At 42.4% G+C, this 26,795-nt stretch overlaps 1 protein-coding gene across 3 annotated transcripts in view; it reads left to right on the forward strand.

Annotated features, from left to right (window-relative positions):
• The window catches only part of ctif (CBP80/20-dependent translation initiation factor), a 61,247-nt gene extending 57,817 nt beyond the window's left edge, over positions 1-3,430 (forward strand). For all 3 annotated transcript variants that reach the window (XM_031754537.2, XM_031754538.2, XM_031754539.2), the window contains one exon: positions 447-3,430. In XM_031754537.2, coding sequence (XP_031610397.1) covers positions 447-668 — 222 coding nt within the window. In that variant the 3' untranslated portion in view covers positions 669-3,430. The remainder of the gene's footprint in view (positions 1-446) is intronic.
• Positions 3,431-26,795: the final 23,365 nt, after the last annotated feature.

Below are 26,795 nucleotides of genomic sequence, written 5' to 3' on the forward strand. Positions count from 1 at the left end.
AACAACTATCTTGCAAACTACATCAGGGGTCTTGTTATCAGGGGTGGGTGGGGTGGGGACGAGTACAGTCTGCATCACCCATAGAGCCACAGCCTCCACATTTAATGGGAAATCTGCCAGGCAGCAATAAATCCTTTAAACGGCAGAAAGTAATACCTAGAACTAAAAGAACAGAAAGGGCTAAGGCAGGTGAGCTCTGATTGGAAAAGAGTTCCCAGATGCTCGCAAACACAATGTTTGCAGTCTTGATTACATACTGGCAGCCTCAGCATGCACACATCTCCATGGCCAGAGGGTGTGTGAACCTCCGCTTGTCTGACTGTATCCACAATAACAAGGTGCCAGACATTGTGTCTTGTTCTCAGTTAAGGACGCACACACGCACTCTTTTCTCTGACCTCCTACCTCTTTACTCCCCCACCCTCCCTCCCTTGTCTCTCCACCAGCTGCAGAGCACAGGCCGACTGCTGGAAGAGCAGCTCCCCGAGATGATGACAGAGCTCTTAGCAGCTGTCAGAGACAAGATGCTTTGTCCCGCCGAATCTCCGCTGACTCGCTCTCTGCTCATGGAGGTCATCGAACTGCATGCGCACCGTTGGAGCCCCCTGGAGGCTCTCACTACCCAGTACTACAACCGTACCATCCAAAAGCTCACCACCACTGCCTAGGTGCCGGCTCCCACAGGAGAAGAGGAGATGTGTCCTCCTCACCCCGACGAAACAGATGTTTTGTGGTTTTGCATTGTAATAATCTCTGTTGCCTAAAGAAGTAAATGTCGCTATTGAGCTTAACTGTAAATTCCATTATTAAAAAACAAAATGGATAAGAAAAGGTGACCACTACCACAGACAAATCATGTAAGAGCCTCGTAACAGGTAACCCAAAAAGCCAACACTACATGTGCCACATTTGGCACACATTTGAGAAGATGGTAACTGATAGGTAGTCAGTGTGGGTGTGTTCGGCCACATGGAGCCTGAGAGCTTGGCTGGCTGCTGGATAAAGGAGGGAAGAGACAAGAGAGGGGTCACGTAGCAGAGAGGAGGAGAGGGCAGCGGTCTGTCCGTGGGGAATAGAGAGATCTGTGCCCAGAGATGAATGGAGAATGGAGAGCGAAGGGGCGGGTGGGGGCCGGGGTGGTCTGTGTCAGTCTCTTCATTGTGTTCGTTTGCCACACCTCCCCTCCTCCCCTTCCCTCTTCTGTCTCTCCGTTAGCCCCCAGGGTCTGTGTGGCTGATAAAAGAGAGGAGGAGGCAGGGAGCAGACACAGTGCTGTCTGTCTGGGCTGTCTGCCCTGCCAGGCCAGGGACCAGGTCAAAGGGCCTCGCTGTGGAGCCCCCCCACAGCTCCTCCCTGCCTTTGTCTCCCCGACCCCCCCCAGTAGGAAGCCCTTTTGAGGGGATGAGACAGCGAGCCTGCTGGGCCAGGCTGGGTTGGGGATAAAGATCAGGCTGGCTAGAGTAGGGTGACAGATGGCTGCTTGAGCCCCTGTGAGACGACACACTCCAAGCACACCCCACTGGCACCCCAACTCCCTGTTCCCCAAGCTCAGCTCCACACAGCCAATAGAAGCAGTAGAAATATTGCAGAGGGTGGGGTGAGGGGGGAGCAGCATTAGGAAATTAAATCAGACACTGCTGTCTGATAATTCCTTTGTTTTTGTCTTGCTACGGAATGTCTCTTCTCCTGTTAAGCCGTGCACGTCTATGCTTTGTTAACCACATCATCATCATCATCATATTTTTTTTTATCATTTATTGTTTTTGGTTATCAATGTTTCATTTTGAAGTCCTGTTTTAATGGTAATATGTATGAGATATTATAGTCGTAGGCCTTATTGCACAGGATCGATTTGTTTTGCACTGTTTTGAGGCGATTTGCTTTAAAAACTCGGAAAAAAACAGAAGTAGGAAGTTTGAATTGGAATCAGTGCTTGCAGAGTAACGGTGAATTCAAGTAGAGAGAGGTCTGAGTTGAGCATAGTGAGGGATTTGAGGATGTTTTAATGGACTAGTGGCCTTGTCAATTATCCTTTTTTTCTCCCTTGTTTGGGGCACAGCAGCGAGCGTGCTGAGGACTTTATTGCATCGTTGTGTTGTTGAAGGAAATATATATAAATATAAAACAACAGAAAAAGTGATGTGACAACTAAAAGAAAAAAAATAAGCATGGCACACAATGAAGCAGAAGTACAACGCTTCTTTACAATTTCCTCCTACGCAAGCCATTCTTTGCAGTGGACGTTTTTGCAAGTGTTTAATATCGACTGTATTTTGGTCTTGATTTTTTTTTCCTTTTGGAGAGAAATGACAACTATTAACCTGTGTATTTGAAAATGACAATGACGACAAGAAAAATCTTAACTGTTTGACCTCATATTAGCTAGTCATGTGTGACCCTTATTCCAGCTAACGTGTGTACTGCGATAGTCATACCAAGCCAATCACGTTTGTTTGGGGTTTTTTTTTAATGGGCTCTCTATATATAATCTGCATACAATATATTTACAAGTATTTTTTAAAAAGAACATGGGAGGACAAAAAAACACTTAAATTTGGGGAATAATGCAGCAGTGATGTTACACATAGGAAGACTGTGGTTGTGTGGCTACAAGTTAGCTCATGCTTTTTCATCAGGAAGTAGCTGTTTGGGAGTAATCACACACACATATATGCTTAGTTCCCACTGATTCTCTGTGGGCGGTTTTTATATTATTATTATTTTTTGTGTCTTGCATCAAGAATTAAGATCCTGTGTGGTAGAAACACACCCCAGAAGATTAGTTAGATGAGATGGGTGACTTTTATTTTCCTTTTTTAAGCTCAGATGTTTTTTGAAGATGCATCCCAATCATCTGTACATGTGTGTGTGTCTGCTTAAGAAGTGATCTGTTTTAATGTTTTGTCTTTTGTTGTCGTCTTATTTTGTTTTTAGGTTTGTATTTAAATTATATTTAGCTCATTTATATATATATATATATTAAAAAGAAACATTTTTTTTCTTCTGGTGGGTTTTTAAACACATCTGAAGCAGTGATACCTAGCTTGCTGGCAAGTGTGTAAGTTTGGTATTTCTGGATTTTCCTTTGTGAAAAAAGAAAGAAGGCCATCAGTCAGTATCCATTATGCAAAGAGCGGTTCCCTCTCTCAGCAGATTGGGGCAGGTGGGGATTGCCCCCATCGTCTGTGGCACCCCCTCCCCCCACCTCCAACCCCTTGTGCCCTTAGACCCCTGCGCTCGGGTCACGTGACTCAATCGACGACTGAATGAGATGCACCCTCATTTGGATATTCTCGTGAATCTTGACAAAACGAGCAGGCCGACCGACACGCGAACGAGCTTTTTGGATTGACGACGGTGGGTCATCTGTGATGAGCTTTTGTTTTTGTTTTTCTAAGCAGCTGAAAAAATAAACTAACAGGAAAGAAAAGATGTGCTGGAATAAACTCTGGTGTGTGTTGGGGTTTTTTTTTCCTTCTTTTCTGTCTCGTCAATTTCTCAGTGCAGTCACATGGAAGCTGGCGTGGTATCACTAGACCAAAAAAAAAAAAAGAAAAGTCATTCAGACACGACAAAAGAAACAATGGCACACACGTGGTTGGCTCCGCCGTCAGCAGACAGACTGCGTAACTAATCGTGGCGCCGCAGTGGGTCATTTTACTAACAATTCATACGTGTGCACGCTGCAGCTCATTTACATCGTCACACATTAAGCCGAACACACTTTAGAAATTAACAGCGCCGTCTGTGTTGGTGTGCACGACTGCCGTGCGGTGACCTTCATCAGTGACTCGCCTTTGCTGAGCCCCCCAACATATGCCTGGGGGCTCCACGACTTTGGCGTCCTGATGGGCGCTCTTAATGCAGGGGTTACCTCCCCGCTGAGGGCCCCGTCCCTCAAACCTATTGGATGTCCTCCAGCCCTTATCCACAGCGATCAACATAATCCCACGTGATTATTCTGAACACTTAAACACATGTGACAGGCTGAAACGTTAGATTTCTCTGTTTTATTTCACGCAGAATCACAACACAAACAGGGCCAGTAAGGAAGTTATAGACATGCTAATCTGGCAAACAGGGAAGCGGAGACACGCCAACAGCAGATGCAAGAGGGGATAGAAATGAGGAAACGGATAAATACTAAAAAGAGTGAATGCTCATATCATACTGGGGATGATTAATGAATAACTGACACTGATGGCCAGCACCGGTCACACTTAATTCAGCTTGGCACAGTAAGAACAGGCAGAAACACTAACTTTAACGGATGAAGATTGTGTCTTTTCCTTTGTCTGTCACTGGGCCCAACACTAACTGATGAGTGAAAGAAAGGACTGTAATCCAGGATTTGAGATGACATCTGCCCATTTTCCTATTGCTCCATAACTATTCCAGAACTACTAACTCTGGGCTTGAGGTGGGATTAGGGCTGGGTAATTACAATTTTGGTTTGCAAAGATTAAAACAACATAATTGGGGGCAAAATGCTTACTGTTTTTTGGGGCTGAAGCCTATCCCAGCTGTCATACGGCGAGAGGCGGGGTACACCCTTGACAGGTTGCCAGTCTATCACAGAGCTAACACAGACACACACAGCTTACACCCACATCCACACCTAGAGTCAGTTTAGATTCACCAATTAGCCTAACCACATGCATATCTCTGGACTGTGGGAGGAAGCCATATTACCTGGAGAGGACCCACTCAGAAAGGCCCCAGGCTGGAGTCAAACACAAGACCTTCCTGTGCGGTGACGGTGCTAATCACCACACCATCCTAGATGCTAGATAAGCTGTATGGAGCAAAAAAAAACACCCACACTTTTCTACTTCTAAAAATGTGCATATAATTAACATAATTCTGCTTTTGTTATTCACTATTCTGTTTTCCATTGTTTCATTCCGATGTATTTTTGGTTGTCAAAATCAAACTGGTTAACAACGGATCATACGTTTTGGATCAAACCAAACCATTAATCACCTTGTTTGAGAAAATCATTGGCAGGTCCTTTCAGTGTCTAAACAATCATTAGTTAAAGCCCATAAATAGAGCACAGGAATAAATATAATCAAGCCTCGGGGCACCGTATGATGACTCGAGCTTTGCCGACTTTGTGCTGGCACCGAAGAATGAATGGATCCGTGTGCGTGTGTGTGCGCAGGGTGACTCACACCAGCATCGTCCATTGTGTGAGCCAGACAAAAAGCTGGCTGCATCTCTGCTGGCCTCGATGACGAACCAAAGCCGAGGAGGGAGGACACTCGCTTTAAGATGACGGTTTACGAGCGCAGACGCACTCCCACAAACTTCAACACACAAGTGCCAGCGCAGCTCTTTGTGGATGCGTCTTGTATTTTTATTTTTTTATTTTTTTAAGTTGTCTGATGGCTCACACACTGTATTTTTTTAGACCCTTGGTGGGGTTTTTTGTGTGTGTGCCCTTCTGTCTGTACAGCGTGCGTGTTTTTGTGTTTGATCGGCACACAGGCAAAGCCGGAGGAGAGCACTCCAGATTGTTTTCTGTGTAGTCCGAGGGCTGCAGAGGCCAAACATTGTGTAAAACAAAGTAGATTTGAAACGCGCAGAAGCATCCCCAGATGTTTTTTTTTCCTCTACTGTATGCTTTGCTGTGGGAGAAATCAATAACTGTGGGCTACCAAGTGGTTTTAGCTCGCTCTCTTGACCTTTTCCAACTCAGCAGCAGCTACTGCGCGGCAGTTTATTCCACTCTCCAAAAAAAACTGACTCCATCTCAACTATAATTGGATTCAGACATTTTTAACTGTGTCAACATATTCTGGAGCTAAAGTAGATACCGAGACGTTTAATGATTAATCATATCATCACTTTGTGGCTGCTGCCAAATTAAATCCTACAGTCACATCCACCTACAAATCTCTGCTGTGTGCTCTGTAAAAATACTACTCGTCCTTCAGTATACACTCACCAGCCACTTCATTAGCTACACCTTTCTAGTACTTTCTAGTACCCTTTTACCTTCAGATGTGCTTTAATTCTTCTTGGCATAAATTCAACAAGGTGCTGGAAACATTCCTCAGAGATTTTGGTCCATATTGATTTGATAGCATCACAACAGTTGCTACAAATTTGTCAGCTACACCTCCATGATGTGAACTGTCTGTTTCACCACAATCTGAAACAGAAAATTCTCTCGGTTACACTGAGATCTGGTGACTGTGGAGTCCATTTGAGTAGACTCAAATGGACTCACTGCATTTGGATGCTGGAGACTGGTTGTGGTCTTAAGTTGATGCTCAAGAAAGTACTGATCACCAGCAGCCTGGCCTACTGAGGCGGTATCCATGCTCTCATGTTGTTTATGTTGAATTCTGATCCCACCATCTGAATGTTGCAACAGAAATCACGATTCATCAGACCAGGCAACCTTTTGCCAATCTTCTGTTGTCCAGTAACAGTCCACGGGAATGTTAGCCTCAGTTTCCTGTTGTTAACTGACAGCAGTAGTGCACGCTGTGGCGTTCTGCTACTGTAGCCCATCTGCTTCCAGGTTCCACACTGTGCATTCAGATGCTCTTCTGCACACATTAATTGCAATGAGTGGTTATTTGAGTTACTGTTGCCTTCCTATCAGGTCAAAACACTCTGGCCATTCTTCTCTGATGTCTTTTTCACAGCATTCTCTGTAAATGCTAGAGATGGTTGTGTGGGAAAATCCCAGTCAGACCAGCCTGTCCTGCACCATCAACCATGACACTTCAATCTTTCTTCCTCATTCTGAGGCTCAGTTTGAACTTCAGCAGGTCATCTTCACTATGTCTACAGGCCTAAATGCAATAAGAAGCTGCCATGTGTGCCACACACACACACACACACACACACACACACACACACACACACACACACACACACACTCTTAATAGTAAAATGGTGTTTTTTTGAGAAAAAGTAAAAGGTGATCTCAGGCAGAGCGGAAACTGAAAAGCCATAATACTGTTTCCTGTACAGGCTGTGGAGGAAATGATGTCATGACCTGCTCACTTCCTGAATGAACTCTTTCAGTGGCTCTTCTGGTGAAGAACCTGCTGACTCAGCAAAATAAACAAAATATAGGTTTCTTTGGCTCTAAATGAAGTACGTCCACAACTCACTGACTCATTTGCACCAGGCTGAGATATTGGATCTATTCTGAGAAAAGAACTGGAAGTCTGCTCAAATCCACAAAGCTGCTTTGAGCTAAACACTAAAATCTTCATGCCAAAATGCTTACAACACTAATAATATATCAGCCAGCCAGCACTGACCTTCCTGACAGCCTTCATATTTACTTTTTTTTTTTTGGCAAACACAGCATTTATCACTGGCAGTGACTGATATTTATCTATTTTGTCACATCAACTAAATGTTTAAAGACAGCATGAAGAAGAGTTGAAATTGTTTTTATTCCAAGTAATTGAGATGTTCGTGTTTCATTGGCACAAAAGGGATAATCTTTCCGGCTCCTCACAGCTCCATCATTAACATCCACCATCCTTCCTCCGTCTTTGTCGCCGAAACACTCAATCTGAGCTTTCCCTCTCATCCACTCATTTCTCATCTGGTGTTTTCCTCAACTCTACTACCTCCACCTTTTGGCTAGTGCCACCATCTCCAGACCATGCATCATAGCAGGTCTCACTACCATCTTGTAAACTTTCCCTTTCACTCTTGCTGCGGTCATTCTGTCACAAATCACCCCTGACCCTCATCTCCACCCTCTCCAACCTGCCTGCACTCTTTTCTTCACCTCTCTTGTGCACAGTATGTAGCTTTGAATGGTTGACCCCAGGTGTTTAAACTCATCCACCTTCTCTACCTCTGCTCCTTGCATCTTCGCTGTTACACCTGTCTCCCTCTCATTCACACACATGTATTCTGTCTTGCTTCTACTGCCTTTCATTCCTCTTCTCTCCAGCGCATACCTCCACCTCTCCAGACTCTCTTCTACCCACTTCCTACAGGGAGTGGGAGTCAGAAGTTGGCACGCTGCATCCATAAACTGCACATGTACAACGAATATTAGCTAATTAAGTAACGGACTAATAAAATATAAGATTTCAATCAACAAAACTACAGTACAAGTGAATGACTCATTTAAACACAAATAAATAAAATCACACTCCCCGGAGCTGTTATAAAGCGGGAGGCCAGGCAGTAAATATGTTTTAATGCTGTGATGTTGGGCAGTTTAAATGAACTGTAGTTTTTGCCAGTACCAGAATGCCTTCAGTTTTTTTCTTTTTTCCATCCAACATGTCTTTTTCATGTTGGACTATCATGCCAAATTTCCCCATCGGCACTCATTTGAGGATGCGATCAACTGTCACTTAAAGTGTGGGAGCAACTGGGATTGTGATAGACTGGCACCGTTATTACAATTCATCCTAAAACAAATTTCCTGGCAGTGCCTCCAACAGTTTAGACACCATTTGGTGAAGGAAAAGTCCGGGAATAACCCAGATAGTTACAATTCACCCCATCAGGATCAGAAATTTCCATTAGTAGCAAACAAGTCATCGCAGTCCGTCCAGTAATTGTTGAGCTATCGCAGATCGGACCAAAGTGGTTAACCACACACCCAACAGGCTTACGTCCCCACAGCCAGACCGCAAAACGACTAATAAACACAAGACTCTGCATCATGGAAAACCCACCATCACAATCATTCTACAGAAAGTATGAAAAATAAGAAAAACACAAAGAGGGACTTAGAGATTTTAAGGATGTGCTCTGCAATACGATGAACACACATCAGCAGCCTGAGTAAGTGTGGTATGGCTATTTGAGCTCAGTGAAAAGCATAACAATGTACACAGATTAACACTGTTTTTGTTGCAGACTTGTGAATCGCACGCTGTAAAGCATTTCATTCACACAAGCTTAGAGCAGCTTGCTTTTAGGGGAAGTGTGACGTCTTTGTTGTTCAGGAGCATCTGTGCCCTCACAGTGGCCTGGCTGAAAACGGAGCTGCAGCAGGCTTCTCTCACTTGCTGCCAGAGAGAGCTGATGCGACCGGTGTCAACAGATGGACTTTCATACTGGGAGAGGAGTGGTGAAGAAACACGAGGTAGAGCGGATTTTTTATTTATTTATTTTATGGAATAAACTCACAGACTAGATAAAGATTCGCAGCAGAGCACAGAAAATAAATGGTGGGGAATGATCAGATCATTCTATCCTTCTCTCCCTTTATCTCGCTTACAATGGTCATCTCAGCTAAATGCTTCAATTTATGAGAAGTGGCATGTGTGTGCACACGAGTGTGTGCGTGTGTGTTCGCATGTCCGTGTGTGACATTTCCTAACCTGACCAGACCAGCCACCCAGAAGTGTCTCTTTCTTTGTGGTTGACAAGCCGGCGTGAGCAAAGCTTCCGCTGTGAGCTGCACTCAGTGACCGACCACTCGAGCAGAAATCAACACAAACACACACACACACACACACACACACACACACACGTGCACACTATAATTAGAGATGGTGAAGGGACACGGATAGCGTCTGCAGAACCTCTCCTGCTCACCAAAGCAGAAGTGAACACACAAACCTTGTGCACACACACACACACTCAAACACACACTACAGCCATTGGACATCGATGGAAGTGTCCACAGACAAGCAGTGGGAAGTAACACCTGATGTCTTTGTTGCCAGGCTCCCGCCTAGCGACTGTCAATGTGGGAACCTGCTGCGACAAGCACGACCCTGTTGCTAGGCAACCCGAACTTCTGCGACAGATAGTGGCAAAGTCGTACGGCAAGAGCAAAACTGAACGATACGGGGAAAAAAAAAAAGAAAAAGAAAAAGCGGTGTTGGATTCAGACCTCCATGAAAAGCATAAAAATGAATTTTTAAAAAAAGGTCTATGGACAGCTTATCAAAGAAAGCACTGAAGCACAACGGCAAGAAGTGACATTTCAACTTGAGTGTGTCTTCAAGAAAACCGGTGCAGCTGTCTGCCTTTTCCTACTTTTTACAGACCTGCTCCCCTGCGTGCCAGCAGTCCTTTGATTTGTGAGGTGGCATGCAGGGCGAGGCGTGTTCCTAGTATACTGTGTGTGTAAACACACACATAAAAGAGCTCTGCGCACAGCCAGGGGATCACATGAACTCTTGTACAAGGTACTGCTCTGTCCGTGGACATGCAGACTCTACCTCAGCCTGCTCTGGCACCCCCCCCCCCCGCCAACACACACATACACACTCCCACACATGTCAAGTCAAGCCAAGTGCGTTTTATTCATATAACACAATTTCACAACTCACAAGTTTGCCTTTAGAGACTGCACAATACATGTAACACCCACTGTTGTTAGACCCGTGAGTGATATAAGGAAAAACTCCCCACCAGAAACCCATTAACATGAAAAAATGAACTAACTACTAACATATTCCTAAAAAACAAACATAGCCCGAGTAAACTTCTTCCACACAAATGCCCCAATGCACAACCCTACATGTTTGCTTTGCAGAAAGTGCGTGCACTACCCCAGATTTCATCCTCTACAACACAATAATATCCCACAGTACTGGCAGCATTTTGTGTTTCTGCACAGCAACTACATGCCCGCAGATCTTGTGCATGAATTCACTCATTTATGATACAGACACACATGGTAAAAACAGTCAGTTGCTTTCCTTCCATAGTGATTCAATCTCTTTGTGAGACTACAACAATACAATGTGATAAAATGGCGATACTCGCAAATATTCCCATCTATTTTATATCTGTTGCAGCTTAGCCTGGCAACCAGCGGTGTTGAGTCCTCTATTGAGAAGAGATGCATAGCAGACAAGTTGCACTCATCAGTGCAGACTGACTGATAATCTTTCTGTTTAGAAATAGATGCAATTATGTGCAAACCCCTCACCAATCTGTCTCAGTGTGACTGCAGTCAGTCCTAGTCAGACCATGATTGTTTGGAGTCAGGTTGCCTCCGAACTGTGCAGTCATCTTGCAATTGAAACAACCGGTAAGTTGGTTGCTGCAACTACTTGCAATTGGTCACCAACCTCAAAAGGATTCAGTGCAATCACTGGGAAACTCAGTGACTGAGTAGTAAGACTTACTGAGTTATATTAAATTTTCAGAGATTATCTGAGAACGTGATTGTTCTATTATAGTACTCCTTGAATAATTTTCTGTTGGCTTGTCCATTAGTAGTGTAATAATTACATCATCTGCCAGTGATAGTTTAATAGTTAAATATTGCCAAATCAAATAGTTGCCTCGAGGTGCTTTATACTGAAAGGTAAACCTCGACAATAATACACAGAAAACTCAAACAAACCCCTATAAGCAAGCACTTGGCAAAAGTGGGAAGGAAAAACTCCCTTTTAACAGGAAGAAACCTCCAGCAGAACCAGGCTCAGAGAGGGGCAGGCATCTGCTGTGACCAGCTGGGGGTCTAGGGGAGGTAAACAATAATTAAGTTTGATTAAAAAAAAAATAAAAATATATATATATATTTTTTGGGGTTCTAACTGGTCAATGTGTAACATTTACATGTCTTAAGACACAAAATGTTAATATTCAAAGTCAGAATATTTCACAGTTATTCACATAGATGACATGATCTCAACTGCATGAGACTGTGAGGGTTTATTGTGGTTTGACCAAGTGTAAAAGCCCTTTCCAAATACAGAAAAAAAGGTTGCGCTACTATTGCCTAATTGCAATTGTTAGTGAGTCCCCCTCTGTGAGCCAGGTATGTCACAAAGCCCACTCCAATGAACTCACAGACCCCCGCAAACTGTTCATAAAACGTTACTAAAAATAACCGCCTTTATCTCCTTTTCCCTCCGGCAGACCTCCGGTCTCTTCCTGTTAAAAGGGAACTATCCTTTCCTGCTATTGCCAAGTGCTGTTCATAAAGAAAGGTGTGACCACTGGGGTTCCACCTAATACTGTAGGGTTTTTACCTGGCAACATAGCACCTTGAGATTTCTGGCGCTGTGAATTGGCACTGTATAAACAAAACTGAATTGAAAAGAAAATTGAGTTCTTTTGCCAAAATGGCAAATGGAACCTCAAGTACTCAAGTACACTCAGAAGTTGTTTTCCACAGCACGTCCACATCAATGAGTTTCACATCTGCAGATGTCTTTCATTTGTGTTCGTTTCTCTTTCTACCACTCCCATTGCTGTCACCACAAAGACAACAACTACTGCCAACAGGTTAGCTTGGTTTTCAACTACAGTTGGGTGCATATTCAGGCATGCTCTGGTTTGGACACCGGCTCAGCTCAGACAACCTGTAGCCTGTCAATCTAATGCTGAAGCTTGGGTTCAAATTTGCTTCAAGGCCATTTATTGGATATCTTTCTCCCAGCTTTCCTGTTGTCTCTCTCTAGCTATACAAAAATGGTAACTGTGAGGATAGTCACTAACATGTCAGGAGCTAAACAAGTCAGAAAACCTGACGTGCCCAATAATGGGCAAGGATGATTCACAGGGTTATGCATTGGCAATGCTAGCCCCCCCCCCCCAAATATAACTGTTAGCATCCAAACTCCTTTAGTATTGGCGGTGTGTGAATATTTGTGATGTGTGAGTCAGAGTGAATTCGGCTGCTGAGTGTCGTACACCCACGAGATCCGGCAGTCGCTGTAGACTCTGTTTCTAAATGATGCTGCGTTTCGGAGTGTTACACTGGTTTTTTTTTTCCCTCTGTCTTTTTTTGGATGAGTGATCAATTTAGTGAAAGTTGAATCACAGTATCTCAACAGTACTCTTTCAACCACATCCCCTTTCTCTGTTAACCGTTATGTCTTGATTTTGTTGAGCACACGCAGTACAGTACAACCCACACACAGCCTACATATCTAGGAAGACACGCTATGCCCCCTGAGATACCAGAGTGAGTCTTTGTGTCCAGCACAAAACACAGCAACAAAAATAACAAATTTGTTCTGCGTGTTCAGTGGAACTGGATTTTGGTTTTCATAGTCAGCCTCCATTAATTTGATCAGATCTAAGAAAAATAAAAGAAGGGGGAATAGCTAGGATGCTTGCTTTCAAAAAAGAAGATGTAATATTTTTCTTGTTTTAGTCCTTTAACTGCACCATTAAAAAAATAAATAAGGGAACACTTAATCACAGTGTAACACAAAATCAGTTAAACTTCAGGGATATCAAAGACAGCCCTTAAAAACAAAGGAATGATTTTGCACGTCTCCTCTTTTCTCTACATTTACTTTTTTCTAATGTCTGAGGCTGAAAACGGCTGAAATGCAAACTCCAGATGAGTTGATGCCCCAAGTCGAGGAGTTGAAGTATCTCTGGGGCTCAGGAACTTGTCATGAGTAAGGGGAGCGTGAAGCAGGAGACTGACAAATGTAATGAAGAGAGAGCTGAGAACAAACCCGCTTAGATTACTGCCTCATATCGAGATATCTGGCAAAAAAATTGATGGATGGACCTGCAGCCCACTAAGGTTCCACAGCTAGTCCGACTCCTTCACGATGCCACATCCATACATGCAGTCACAAGAAGGTTTTCTGTGTCTCCCAGCGCAATCTCAAGAGTGTATCAGAAATGGGCTGTTACACAAGGACACCTGGACAGGGCTGTAGACGGGCATCAACCCAGCGACACGACCAGTATCTGCTCTTTTGTGCAAAGAGGAAACCGAGGAGCACTGTCAGAGCCCTAAAAAATGACCTCCGGTGGCTGCTCATCGTGCATGTTTCTGACCAAACTGTCAGAAAGTGAGAGACGCCTTCAAGGTTCGCACTCAGAGCTGCCTGACCGTTCCACAGTAGGGGTGGGACAGACTACTGATAAGCCAGTCTGATCAAACTGGTCAGAAATACGTTTCATCAAACTCAGCACTCTGAATATATTCTCCCGCAGACTGACACAGCAAAGCCAGCACTACATGGTAAAAATCGAATGAGAGAACAAACTCTCGAGGGGAACATTGCGGACAGTGTGGGGAGGGAGATAATTACAGAGTTAATTCTTTTAATTGACACATTTTTAAATGAGTAATAATGACAACGTGCGCACACACTGACACCAAAATGGAGCGAATAAAAAAATAATTTGTGCTTTATGCATCTTCAGAGAGATTTTTGTATTCTCTTTAATTCATCACAGAGTTGAGATACGATTATTACTGTGGGCACTGTACCATGTTAGCATTGTACTGTCAGTTACCCAGCCTGTTTCTCCTTCTAAAATTTGAAAGATTCATAGCGTCAAACTGAGACTGTGCAAAACATGACAGTAATTTCGCAGCGAGCTGAGCTGTGGCTGAGGGCCAGCAGAAGGAGAACGGGGATCACGATCACAGAGCTCAGCTAATTCATCTAATTAACAGCACTGCTGCAAACGTATCAGCACATCACAGCATTTTTAGTTTACTTGTCCTAGTTTCCCTTTGAAGTATGCAAAACAAACAGTTAAAAGTGAATTAATAAACACAAGACAATTGGCCAGTGGGTGAATTATTCATTTCTTCTTTTGTCTGTTTCCATTCCAGCAGGTTAATGGCTCTGAAGTCTTTCATCTTACTGGAGACGCAACACTAAAAGATGTTTTCTTTTTCCTTACCCCCTTTTTTTTTGTCCTCATCCTCTCTCTTTGTATCTTTGTGGTTTTTGTTCTGTCACACAGCAATAACATGAATCACACATAAATTATAAAATGGCCCACATGGTTATAAAGGTTATAAAAACTTTTAACAAGCATGACTGACATGCATACGTAATGTCAAATAGAAGGAAAGTCGTCATAACAGAATGCTCAAAAGCAGCTAAGCCAATAAACTGCTTCTGTGTAAATCATCGTTTCCCAAAGTCTCTTTGACTGAGGTGATGAGTGCAAAGTTGCCTTGTCCCAGTGGGAAATGTTCAAATACACTGGAATTTCCCTAGAAAGGTGTAAACATTGTTAAATGAGAATGCTGAACAGAAAAGAAGTTTCTGTTCATCTCATGCCACAAATCAGCTGGCAATGAGGAAAGTATAGACGCAGCCATTCAGTATAAGTGTAAGTGGAGCTGTAGTTTGTTGTACGTTAAAAAAAAAAAAATCACTATTAACCACCAACAAGGCCCGTCTAGGAACGTTTCCAATTTTTAGAAAGACATGACTTATCACTCAAAGACGTTTCCCTTCCAGAGTATTAATTCAATTCAGTTTTATTTATTTTATATAGCGCCAAATCACAACAACAGGCACCTCAAGGTGTTTTATATTGTAAAGTAGACACCTTGCAAAAACGGAGAGAAAAACCAAACAATAAGACGATCCTCCACGTCCAAGCATGAGGCAACAGTGGGAAGGAAAAACTCCCTTTTAACAGGAAGAAACTTCAGGCAGAACCAGCTCAGAGAGGGGCGGGGCCATCTGGTACAGAAGACAGGACAAAAGAGACACTGTGGAAGAGAGGCAGAGGTTAATAATACTTAATGATTAACTGCACATAGAGTGCATTGTGGGAAGCCCCCAGCAGCCTAGGCCTATTGCAGCATAACTAAGGGTCACTTGATCCAGCCTTTAGTATATGCTTTATCACAAAGGAAACTTTTTAGCCTGATCTTAAAAGTAGAGAGGGTGTCGGTCTCCTGAATCCAAACTGGGAGCTGCTTCCACAGAAGCGTGGCCTGAAAGCTGAAGGCTCTGCCTCCCATTCTACTTTTAAATACCCTGGGAACCCCGACTAAGCCTGCAGTACAAGGGCAAAGTGCTATTGGGGCGATATGGTACTATGAGCTTATGCCACACAGGTAAAAATCAGCTATACAGGACCTCTGAGTCTATTAGAGGGTCTGCGGGATGACTGGGCTCTCAGAAACTTGGACAGTTTTCCAGACATGGCTAAGCCTAGTCCCAGACTAAAAGAAAAAATTCAATATAGAACTCCACTGAATAAAGGTTATGGTCTAGAACAAGGCTTAATCCATGTCTGGGAAACTGAGTACATGTTTGATCTGTCACCCTCCTGTGTTTTAAAGCTTATGTTGCATTTCCATGTAGCTTAACTCATAAAGGCTTGTGATTGCGATTTTTCCTCATTTATTTTGCACTCGTCCAGTTGTCTGACAAAACAAAACATTAAAAATAATAACAATATCACAACCTAAACACTGTCTGATGAACCTGCCACATATTCTCTGTAGACGCAGGTCCAGAAAGTGGTCCTAGTCATGTGTTTCCCACACCACTTTCAGTCCAGGAGGGTCACAGCAGGAATGTTGATCTTCCATCTCAGTCTGATCTGATCAGTCTGACAAAGATGAATAAAATGGTTTCTCTTTTTCCCTTTCCTCCTGCACTAAGGCAGAGCAGACAGTTTGGTGTAATTCAGCCTGATTTTTATTCATGTTGTTTTCAGCACAGGGTCACTTGGCAGTGAAGAAATACTTCTTTTTTTTTCCTCCCCAAACATAATTGCATTTTCATTGCCCAAGAAAAGGAACTGAGAGCAAACGAAATAACCTTTTCGGATTGTTAACCTGGCAAACGGTTTTACTCTAAAGCAGCGTTAAAATGAAATTTGTAGCGACGTGAAAATGAATTTCCTTTACAGCGACTTTATGACTCCCAGAGGTAAGAATGTATATTATTGCTTCTTTATGACAATAACAGGCACGCTTAATGAGATGAGATATGATGCCGAGTCTATATGGCCCAGTACTCTTTATCCAGCAGTCACGCTTTCATTAAATGTGTACATTTTTTGACACTGAGCCACGAGCGATATGCCAATACAATATATATGATAATTACAATGTGTGGGTTACAGCAGCTCTTACCTATTTAAAGTCATTCATTATCACTCTGTTTCATATCTGAGCAGCTATATGTATGCCTGTGCGTGTGTGTGTGTGTGTGTGTGTGTGTGTGTGTGTGTGTGTGTGTGTGTGTGTGTGTCTAGCCTCTACCCTACGCTAAACCCTGTAGATGGATGTAACAACACTGTGTGTGCCTTTGTGTGCGTCTGCACTTCAGACACGAGGCCCACAAACAAAGGACCATTCATCGTCCCATTTGGGCGATTGCGAGGGCCCTACTTGGAGACACTGGGGCTGACACTGAGATTCGTGCCACTGGACAATAGCAACATTATGTGGTGTCAGAACAGCTACACACACTTCTTGGAAGAATGATTCAAGGCTCCAAGCTCTGAATCCCAAACACACACACACACACACGTAAACGAAGCATGTGGGATATGTTTGTGAATCAGTTGCGCGTGCGATTCTCTCAGAAACAAAGTAAGGTCGGGATTTGGGATGCTGGTTTTTCAGGAGCAGTAGCCGTTAGATTGATGAGTTTAAACATTCTGAAAAATGCCGCAGCTATCAAGTTTCTTCCTCTTACAAAAACTGGTGACAGGAAGCGCTGATTTTCGTGGCAATGACCTCCATACGACACTGTGTGTGTGCATTTCTTCTAGTCATCATGAGTTTGTAATGGTCAGACACTGTAGGACATAATTATTGTACATCATTGTGACATCAGCATGCTTCTCCACAGACAGATTAAGACTGACTCTTCACTACAAAACATGACCATTATGTTTAGCATGTCCTCTGGCATGTGTTTTCTAGTCCTACAAAGGCCCTAAATTATACATTGAGTGTACCTCTTGCATGTGTACATGTGAAAGTAAAGGTCTAAGCAAAAGGCGAGATTGTGGGCTGAGGCAAGTAAAAGTAGGCAGAAACACGGGGAATGAAGAGTTAAATGGAAAACAAAGCACAGAAAACACGACACAGGCAGGTCTGATTAATAAATAACCTCAGTCGTGATCTTCATGAGCTTCAGTGAGTCAAAAGCCGTCCTCGTGGCGGTTTAATGTGCTCTTACTTTGTGTTTTACAGCGCAGTGTAACTTAAGTGGGGAGTGACTGCTTGGCGAGCAATTAAGCTCTAGTTTGTCTTAACACTCACGTCAAAGCCAAGGGAAACACTAGAGTGTCAAAATTAACATACAGGTGTAAAAAGCTGTTTGGCCCTTTTTATTAGGTCCACAGCCTTGGCTGACCCACCCGTGTTAACACACAGGCTCGCACACTGCAAACTAACCAGCACAGGCCAAGGTCTATTTGAGTGTGCATTCACGAACCTTTTAAAGTACACATATAACAACATTTCTGACTTCAAATGAAAACCGCTGAAAAATAAATGTAAATAAAGTGGCGGCGTTTTTTATTTTTCTGTGAAGGGCGCCATACTTTTGTGTTTTTATTCAAAATGTTAACTATGAAGCTATTTTCATAAGCATCTCCTTTAAATTTTATTTGCACTCTCCCACTGGTTTATATTTTAATCAAGCTCCATTGCTTGGAAATACAAATCCACCCTTTAGTATTTGGAAAGGTTACCATGTGTGTCCTTGGAATATGAGAAAAGAGACCTGGAAATGCAGAACAGTATAGCCCTTCTCCACTTTCAGGAACAAGAGATGCTGCTTCTAGAAAATAAGGGTTTTCGCAGGTTGACTGAATTTGCGCATCATTATATTTGGATGAGAAAACATTTGTCCCTTTAATGGCAGAGACAGACATAATGGGCGATGGACCACACCAGTCTACAGTCAACAACTTTAAAGTCTCCTTGCATTATCACCCCTCTCCTGTTTCCTGTTGACAAGCAAAGCAAGAAGAGCAAAAAAACCCCAAATGTGATGCACAAAGTGAGAGACACACTAGACGAACTGTTAACTTCTTCAACCCACCCCCATTCATCTTTCCCTTACACACACACACACACACACACATTCACTCACCCTTTGTTCCAGCTCTCCCTCTCCTATCTTTTTTCTTTTCCAACCCTCTCCTCCGCCTCCTCCTCCCTCACTGCCTCTCTCTATTCAACCTCTTTCCTCTCAGTCACTGCCTTTGACCTCGCTCCAGTATAAAAGCTAACCTTACACGTCAGAGAAAGGTCACTTGCACACAGGGGGAGGGTCACGGTGAGGTTGAATTCAAGCCCTGGGGCGCTGCCTATGTCCCAGAGGACTGCGGGCAATGTGACAAAGATGAGGCGGGAGGGGCTCCCACTTGACCTTAGGGGGTGTTGTGCATGTTCATCTGCACACATATATAGCTGTATGCAGCCACTGTGCTGAATATACGGGTCTAACATCTAGAAGATCATTCAGATACCAAGAATAAAAACCAGCAAAAAATGAATGGGCTTTGGTTTGAATAAAGGCTTAGATTCACATTAGGAGGAGTTTTCACTGGTAAAAACGTTAGCACACGTTTCTCGCCCACATAGAATAAATGTGCTCGCTAGATCTTCATATTATAGAGCAGCTGGTCATAACTCATTAGGATTTTGCATTAAAAAACATTTTTCTTACTTTCTCTATGCCTCACTTTTCACCAGTCGTGTGCATGTGTGCACATGGGTGTCCAGTGATTGCCTCCTCCAAACTGATCTGTCTTCCTCAGAGCAGGGTGACAGGTCCCTCTGTGTCTCACAATAGAAAGACAACCCCCTCGTACGCACACACTGAGTCACACTTACCATACAGCCAGATGGGCTTGTGTCCCCCATCGCCAGACAAATTAAGTTTGGGCCTCCAGATTAATATTCAGGCAAAGCAGCGGCTCTATATAATTGAATCATGGTGCCATGAGTGTACAACAGGGGCTACTTTAGATGCAGTCACCATGTGCGCACCCACACACACAGACACACACACACACACACACTCCAACATCAACACTTGGCTGCCAGCTGCGCTCACTATCCTGTCTGCTGGTTGGGGACAAGACATGAATACACAATCACAGCTCTGCATGCACCACACTCTGTTTTATGGTGGGTTTTGTTTTTTTACCTGTAGGTCTCCACTTGCTACCTAAAACTCTATTGAAGTACACTAGAGACACACAACATTTCGTATTGTTTTTTTAATGTCAGAAAAATATGTCTATACTGTCACTAATGAAGTAAGCAGTAAAGTTTTTTTTAAAGTAGACGGCTGTTGATTTTTAAATTAATTTAAAAAGAGGTGATCATTAGGTGATCAGAGGTGATATTTGCTTATCAATTGGGATAACTGTGAAGCATCCACTGACACCACACCATTATAAATTGCCACGCTCAGAAAGCCTTTAAAATACAAACAACTTATCTACATCTATACTTTATACATTGCTTTTCTAGTGACATCTAACGACATCGCTATGAATTACTGAGGGCCATTTACAAGAATGTGACATGACAAAACAATATCTTATGCCTTATAATAGTTCTGGTTTTCCATCATGTTTGGACACTTTGAACAGAGTAACTGTGGCACAGGTATTAGACTGTAAAAAAAGAATAAAAAAACAACTTGATGTTAAGATTGTGTGTTTATGTTACAGTAGTGCATCTCAAAAATGTCGATTATCTAGCATTTTAATTCAAAAAGATAAACTTTATTATTTTCTAGACTTATTACATGGCAAGTGAAACATTTTAATTTTTTTTTTGTCGGCTTATAGCTCATGAAAGGTCAGACATCTAGTACGGTATATCAAATTATTAGTAAATGGACATGGATGTCTACATGGAAATCTGTAAATGGACTGGTTCTTATGAAGCGCTTTTCTACTACCAAAGCACTTTATGCAAAATGCCTCATTCACCCATTCATATGAGCACTTTCTTTTTGTGCTCAAGTGCTTTCTGTCCAATGCTGACATGCATTCATACTCTAGTAGGTGCATCTATGAGAGCAACATGGGGATATTTGGCATGCAGCCAGGGATCGAACCACCAACCTTTGTAGTTAGTAGAGGCCCTGCTCTACCTTGTGAGCTACAGCCACCAGGTCCAGAAGGGCTAACAATACAGAAATATCCAACTTCTGAATTCAGAACTTGGTTGGGACTCACTTTAGCATGAATTACTACATCAGTGTGACAAGGAACAGAGTTCCTCCGCTGAGGTTCAGCTCATCTGTATTTTGGGGTTGAGTTTTTCTCATCATTCTATTGGTAATACATCACAGATTGCTTGTGGGGTTCAGATTAAGCAAGTTCGCTGTGAGCAGGTGGAAACACTTACGCTGCAAAAATAAATCTCTAATCTCTGGGACCTTGATTTCCAAATGAAATGCACAAAAAAATGACTTTCATCAGAAAAGAGCAACAATCCAGTTCTGTTTCTTCTTAGCCCATGCAAGATCTCTGGCTATGACAGACTCAATAATAGTAACGCTACAGTTGTAGCTTCTTTCCTGAACATGTCTGAGCGTGGTTGGTGCACTGACACCAGCCTCAGTTCCCTCGTTCATTTGTTGAACAAACTTTTCCGTATTTCCATTCTTGAATAATCATTAAACTTAAAAAAAAAGACTTGAAAATGTTCACTAAATGTCGAATGAATATGAATACATTTAAATCACGAAGAAAAACCTATGTCTTGCGTGTTCTCTTTGATCAGCTGTGATACGTGCTGGTCATCATTGTTAGACAAGAATCAGGCTGCTTAGGCTAACTCCACTTGTAATGCTTAAAAAATGTATTTATACCACCATCCAATATAAGCTTTATGCTTAAGGTTTAAGCTCCATTGATTTTCAAACTGTTTTACAAAAAAGGAGAAAATAATAAAATGTGTTATTATTGTTTTTGATTAAGATGCCAAATTACAGTTATTTATTTGTATTGCTGAGCAGAAAAAATAATTTTAGTGGTTAAATGTTATGCTTGATTAATTTCTGTGGTGTTGTGTCAGCTCAAATTTGGCTATAAAAACATTAATTCAAGTTCTCGTTTGCCCAATGTGGACTAATGTGTAAGTGGACTAATAAATTTATTAAGCACTGTATATGACCTGCAGCTTCAGATGATGTGCCTGCATCAAATGCTGCCATCCTGTCACCTTAGTATTTATGCATGTATAAATAAATAAACACAAAAGGTAATTTCCTTGAACCTGTGAAGGTTCATGCATGTCTATACATGTTGTGCAGGTGGAAGCCATAGGTAAAAAAAAAAAAAAAAAAAAAAAAAATAGTAATGAAATATTTAAGGTTCCTTTTGATGAAGATTTCTTTTTGATGAAGCATGCCTCTTGAATTCAAGTTTTATATGGTTATTGTCTTAGCACTTTAACATAAAAGTATTGTTAGCTCTCCTTTGAGGAGGAGAATTCAATTAATCATTACCTCCAGGACTTGGAAGAAGAACCGTTTTTTTAATTAGCAGAAACAATAGTGTGAAATGCAATAATTGATCAGTGGCTTTCTTCCTTCAAAAGACACACTTTTTGGTCCCACAGGGAAGAGCAACCAGGTGCTTCAGAAAATTAATATTGGATTTTGAAGTGCAGCATGTACCTGTCAAAGCAACGATCTGACTGTGCACATCAGCCAAGCTGCAGTTTGGAGGAAACACGCACAGAAAAGGGGGGAGATTAAAAACGTTGTGATTTTTAAATTGTTTTTTAAAATCACACTTTTATATACTTTGACAACATAGTTGTCGTTCCTCAAATGCATTTTTGGCACCTTTTTTTTTATTGTTTCAAAAAGGTGACAAAATATCGATCCTAATAATAGATCAAGTGCTAGCCGGCTCAACAAGCTGCTACAATGCCCACACACACCAACACATACACAGACTCACACCTCCACAGTCTCTTTTGCTTCCTGTTCCTCTCACAGGCTGTCACCCTCACAAGTTTTGGTGCAGAGAGAGGAGGTGACATGGACAAGCGAACACACACACACACACACACACACACACACACACACACACTATTCATTTCTCACCATTCTTTTGCTGTTATCCCACACGACCACCTCCTCTTCTTCGCTCCTTTCTGTCTCTCGCACTCTCTGTTACACGCAAGGTTCAGTTGTGGGTTATCTGCCACTGGCCCTGCTCATTAAATTTCATGGCGAATATCCAACTTACATCCACTTTTGTCTTCATCATTTCTTTAGGGTTTTGCATCAAGTAAAAAAACATTATCAACATTATCAACATACATTATGTGCAAATAAATCTGCATTAATTCCCAGCTCTTCCCAAACACAAAATGATGAAGATTTTCTGCCAGTGAGGCGGTAATAACACCCAATTTCTGCCTTTTTGTTAATTTCGTGACATCTCTACTGGCAAATATGAGCACAGAGGACATTCGAGAGGACTGAAGGTACCAATTAGAGTCATTTTGGCATGAATACCACCTTTACTCCTCTCACTGTTCCAACCCAGTATCAGCACACAGACATACAGTCTTTAGTTTGCAAAGAAGCTTCCACATACTTTAAGTGATTAAGTCCCTAATGGCAACAAGGCCAGACCGGTACAGTGGTATCTGGCATCCACAGCTGCTTGGATGCTGTGTGAGAACTATCACTTCCAGTGATTAAATCCCAGCAGTCATCTTATCTGAAGGCAGCAGGGCAGGTAAAGTGCACTGCAGTGGCAACTGTTAATCTGAGGGAAGTGCTGCGCATTCTCAAAGAGCAACCCGGTTTATAAACACCACTTCCTGTGTGGGTGCCTTGTTGACTGAACCACACTTCACTTTGTTTCTCTCTACACTAAACTGGCTCTGTGGATTTCACAAGGCAAAACGTGTTTAATAAGTTGTAAAGGGAGTACGAGGACAAAGTGCTCATGTGGATGCCAGATACGGTTGGGTTCGTCCCAGTACGTGCACTTGCAATCTACAGCACTTGAGCACAATGTTGCATAGCCAGATAGAAAAAACGCATCCCATGCAGTGCACTCAGCCAACACTCATCCTAATAAGATATTCACAGCTGTATCCTACAATTTACCATGGTTTATGGCAGCACACTAGTCCAGCCACTGGGGGTAGTGCACCTGCTGGTTTCAGGACAAACAACAATCAGCAGACTCAAAAATTAGAGGACATGGAAGACTGAAGCTTCTTATGGTGCATTCACGCCAAGCGTTCTTTGTGTGAATACATGCGTGTTGGAAAAACCACAAATGTTCGCCCCTGACAGCCAATGAGGACTACGACTGATAGCTGGAATCACGTTACGCTAACCCTTGATTTCACTCACTTTTCTTCCTGTGCATTAGTTGAGAATGACCGAGCTAAAATCCTGTGGGACTTCCATATACAGACAGACAAACTGGTGATAGCTAACCAACCAGATATAGTAGTGGTAGCCAAGTAGAGGAAGACGGCCAAGCTAGGCGAGTGGCTCCAGCAGATCCCGGGAACAACATCCAAGATCTCTGTCCAGAAGAGCCCAATCCTAGGAACAGCAAAGATACTGCACAGGCCTCTGGTGAAGGACCCAAGCTTGAAGGATAAAGACCAGTTTATTCCAAGATCCAGAAGTTTTTCACTGAAGCAGAAATATTTTAACCTTCACAATTAGAATGACATTGAATTTATGACACTTGGACTGATATTAAATATGTTTTGTTTTTTTAAAACAGTGAACTTATTTGATCCACTCCAATCTTCCTATAATATTACACTTAGTGTTTTTTGTAATGCATGCTACGTATGTGTCGTACTATGATTTAATCATGAGGTGGCCTGTTTTCTTCCTTAAACATCATAATTATCAGAGATTGTTAGTATGACTCAAGTAAACATGTTGTGAGAGGAAAAATGCCACTGGGAAATGGTGGAGCCACATTTATGAGTTATTCATAGTAAGAGTCACTAAAGTCTTAGAGAGTTATGTATAAAACCTAAATGACAGAAAATGTTTAAATTAGGGGAATAATGAAAACACTATTTAAAATGTCTTTTATGTACACTGCTCAAAAAAACATTAAAGGACCACTTTAATCAGAGTGTAGCATCGAGTCAGGTAAACTTCCAGGACATTGATGAGTTCGGTTAAGCAGCAGAGGAGGTTGTTAATCAATTTCAGCTGCTTTAGTGTTCATGAAATTAACCGGTGCAGTAGAGGGGCAACTCAAAACAGGAATGGTTATTACACGTGGAGGAAACTGACAATTTCACCATCCTCATCTTTTCTGTCAGTTTTTTCACTAGCTTTGCATTTGGCTAGGGTCAGTATCAATACTGGTAGCGTGAGGCGATACCTGGACCCAACAGAGGTTGCACAGGTAGTCCAACTCCTGCAAGACGGCACACCAATACGTGCTATTGCAAGTATTGCTGTGCATCCCAGCGCAGTCTAAAGAGCATGGAGCAGATTCCAGGAGACAGGCTGTTACTGTAGGAGAGCTCGATAGGGCGGTGCAAGGTCCTTAACTCATCAGCAGGACAGGTATTTGTTCTTTTGTGCAAGAAGGAACAGGATAAGCACTGCCCAAGCTACAAAATGACCTCCAGCAAGCCACTGGTGTGAATGTCTCTGACCACACGATGAGACACAGACTTCATAAGGGTGGCCTGAGGGCCTGACATCCTTCACTGTGCCTTGTGCTCACTGCCCGGCACTGTGGAGCACACTGACATTTACCAGAAAGTACCAGAATTGGCGAGTTGTGCAATCACCTTGTGATTGAAACTGATCGCTAAAATTACTTCCGGTCAGTCGCTAAATGTTAAAAAATTCAGTCTAATTGTTCCATTAAATTCGTTTTTCTAAGGCAATACAACACATTAGCTAGTCAAAAAGTTCACCTCATCTTTTTATTTTTATTTTTTTAAATCTCCAAGAACAAATGTAATAAGTTAAAATATGAACTACTTCAATGTTTATTCACTGACAGAAACACTGTCTATGAGTTTGTTCATGTTAGAATCTGCGATCTCATTTAAGAACCAACTGCACTGTTGTAAAGTGGAGCTTACTTATTTGTTTATTATGCTGATTTTATTAAATTAACTTAATCATGGAACCATCTGAGCCTGACTTGGCAGTGTAGTGGTACACTGTTTATCAAATAAGTATGTCTAAATGCTTTCTGTAATCTTGACACATGCATCTGTGATTTCCCAATCACGTCTCCTTGTTAGGCATGAAATCAACAGTTACTTTCATCTATTAAGGTGTGTTGAACTCACAACATCCACAAACAGAAACAGCGAAGGAGTAAATTAATCTCAACGCCCAAAAGAAGACAAAAGCCCAGAGAGCTGCTCTGTTTTCAATAAAGGATGACACACCCTTAAAGTTAAACCTTTAATCGCAGCAAAAGCACTACTAGTGACAAGCTTTATGCTTTGTAATACCACACCTTTATTAACCTGTACCACAACATAGCTAATCAGGGAAACCTAGGCCTTTGAACTGCTGAAAACAACATACTGTAATCTGCAGTGCTCCTCCTGGCAAGATGAAAGTATCAGCAGCATGAATAATTAGGCCAGCAACACCCAGCTACTCTCTTTTCACAATTTAACACACGTAGATAGGAGGTCATTGTAAAAGAGGCACAGGACAGTCTGCAGAACTGGAGAGGTGATTACGTCATGGCGACACAAACCAGGAATAGTTTGTATCATTAAAGAGCAAGGGAGTGAAGAGCAGGTAAGAGAAGACCTAGATATCGCCGCCAGGCCCTGCAGCCATGTTTTTCAATGTCTGAACCACTTAGCGAATGAGAGAGAGACACAGAGAGAGAAAGGACAGAGAGAGAGTGACACACCAGATATTTCATAGCCTAATGCAGCCTGGAAAGTGGCAGTTCTGTTGAAAAGCACATGAAGCCTCCAGGCAGCTTTCTGGACCTTGGTAATCTTCTTCAAATCTCATGCCTAATGCTCACTCACACCCAAACACCCATCTGAAATGTTCCCAAAAAAAGAAAAAGAAAAAAAGGCTGACCGGCCGCCTGGATGGCTGGATGGCCGGATAATTGACTGGGTGAGTGAAATCAATGCTGTGAACTGGATGAGC

Source organism: Oreochromis aureus, linkage group 7, assembly GCF_013358895.1.
Source record: "Oreochromis aureus strain Israel breed Guangdong linkage group 7, ZZ_aureus, whole genome shotgun sequence".
NCBI lineage: Eukaryota > Metazoa > Chordata > Actinopteri > Cichliformes > Cichlidae > Oreochromis > Oreochromis aureus.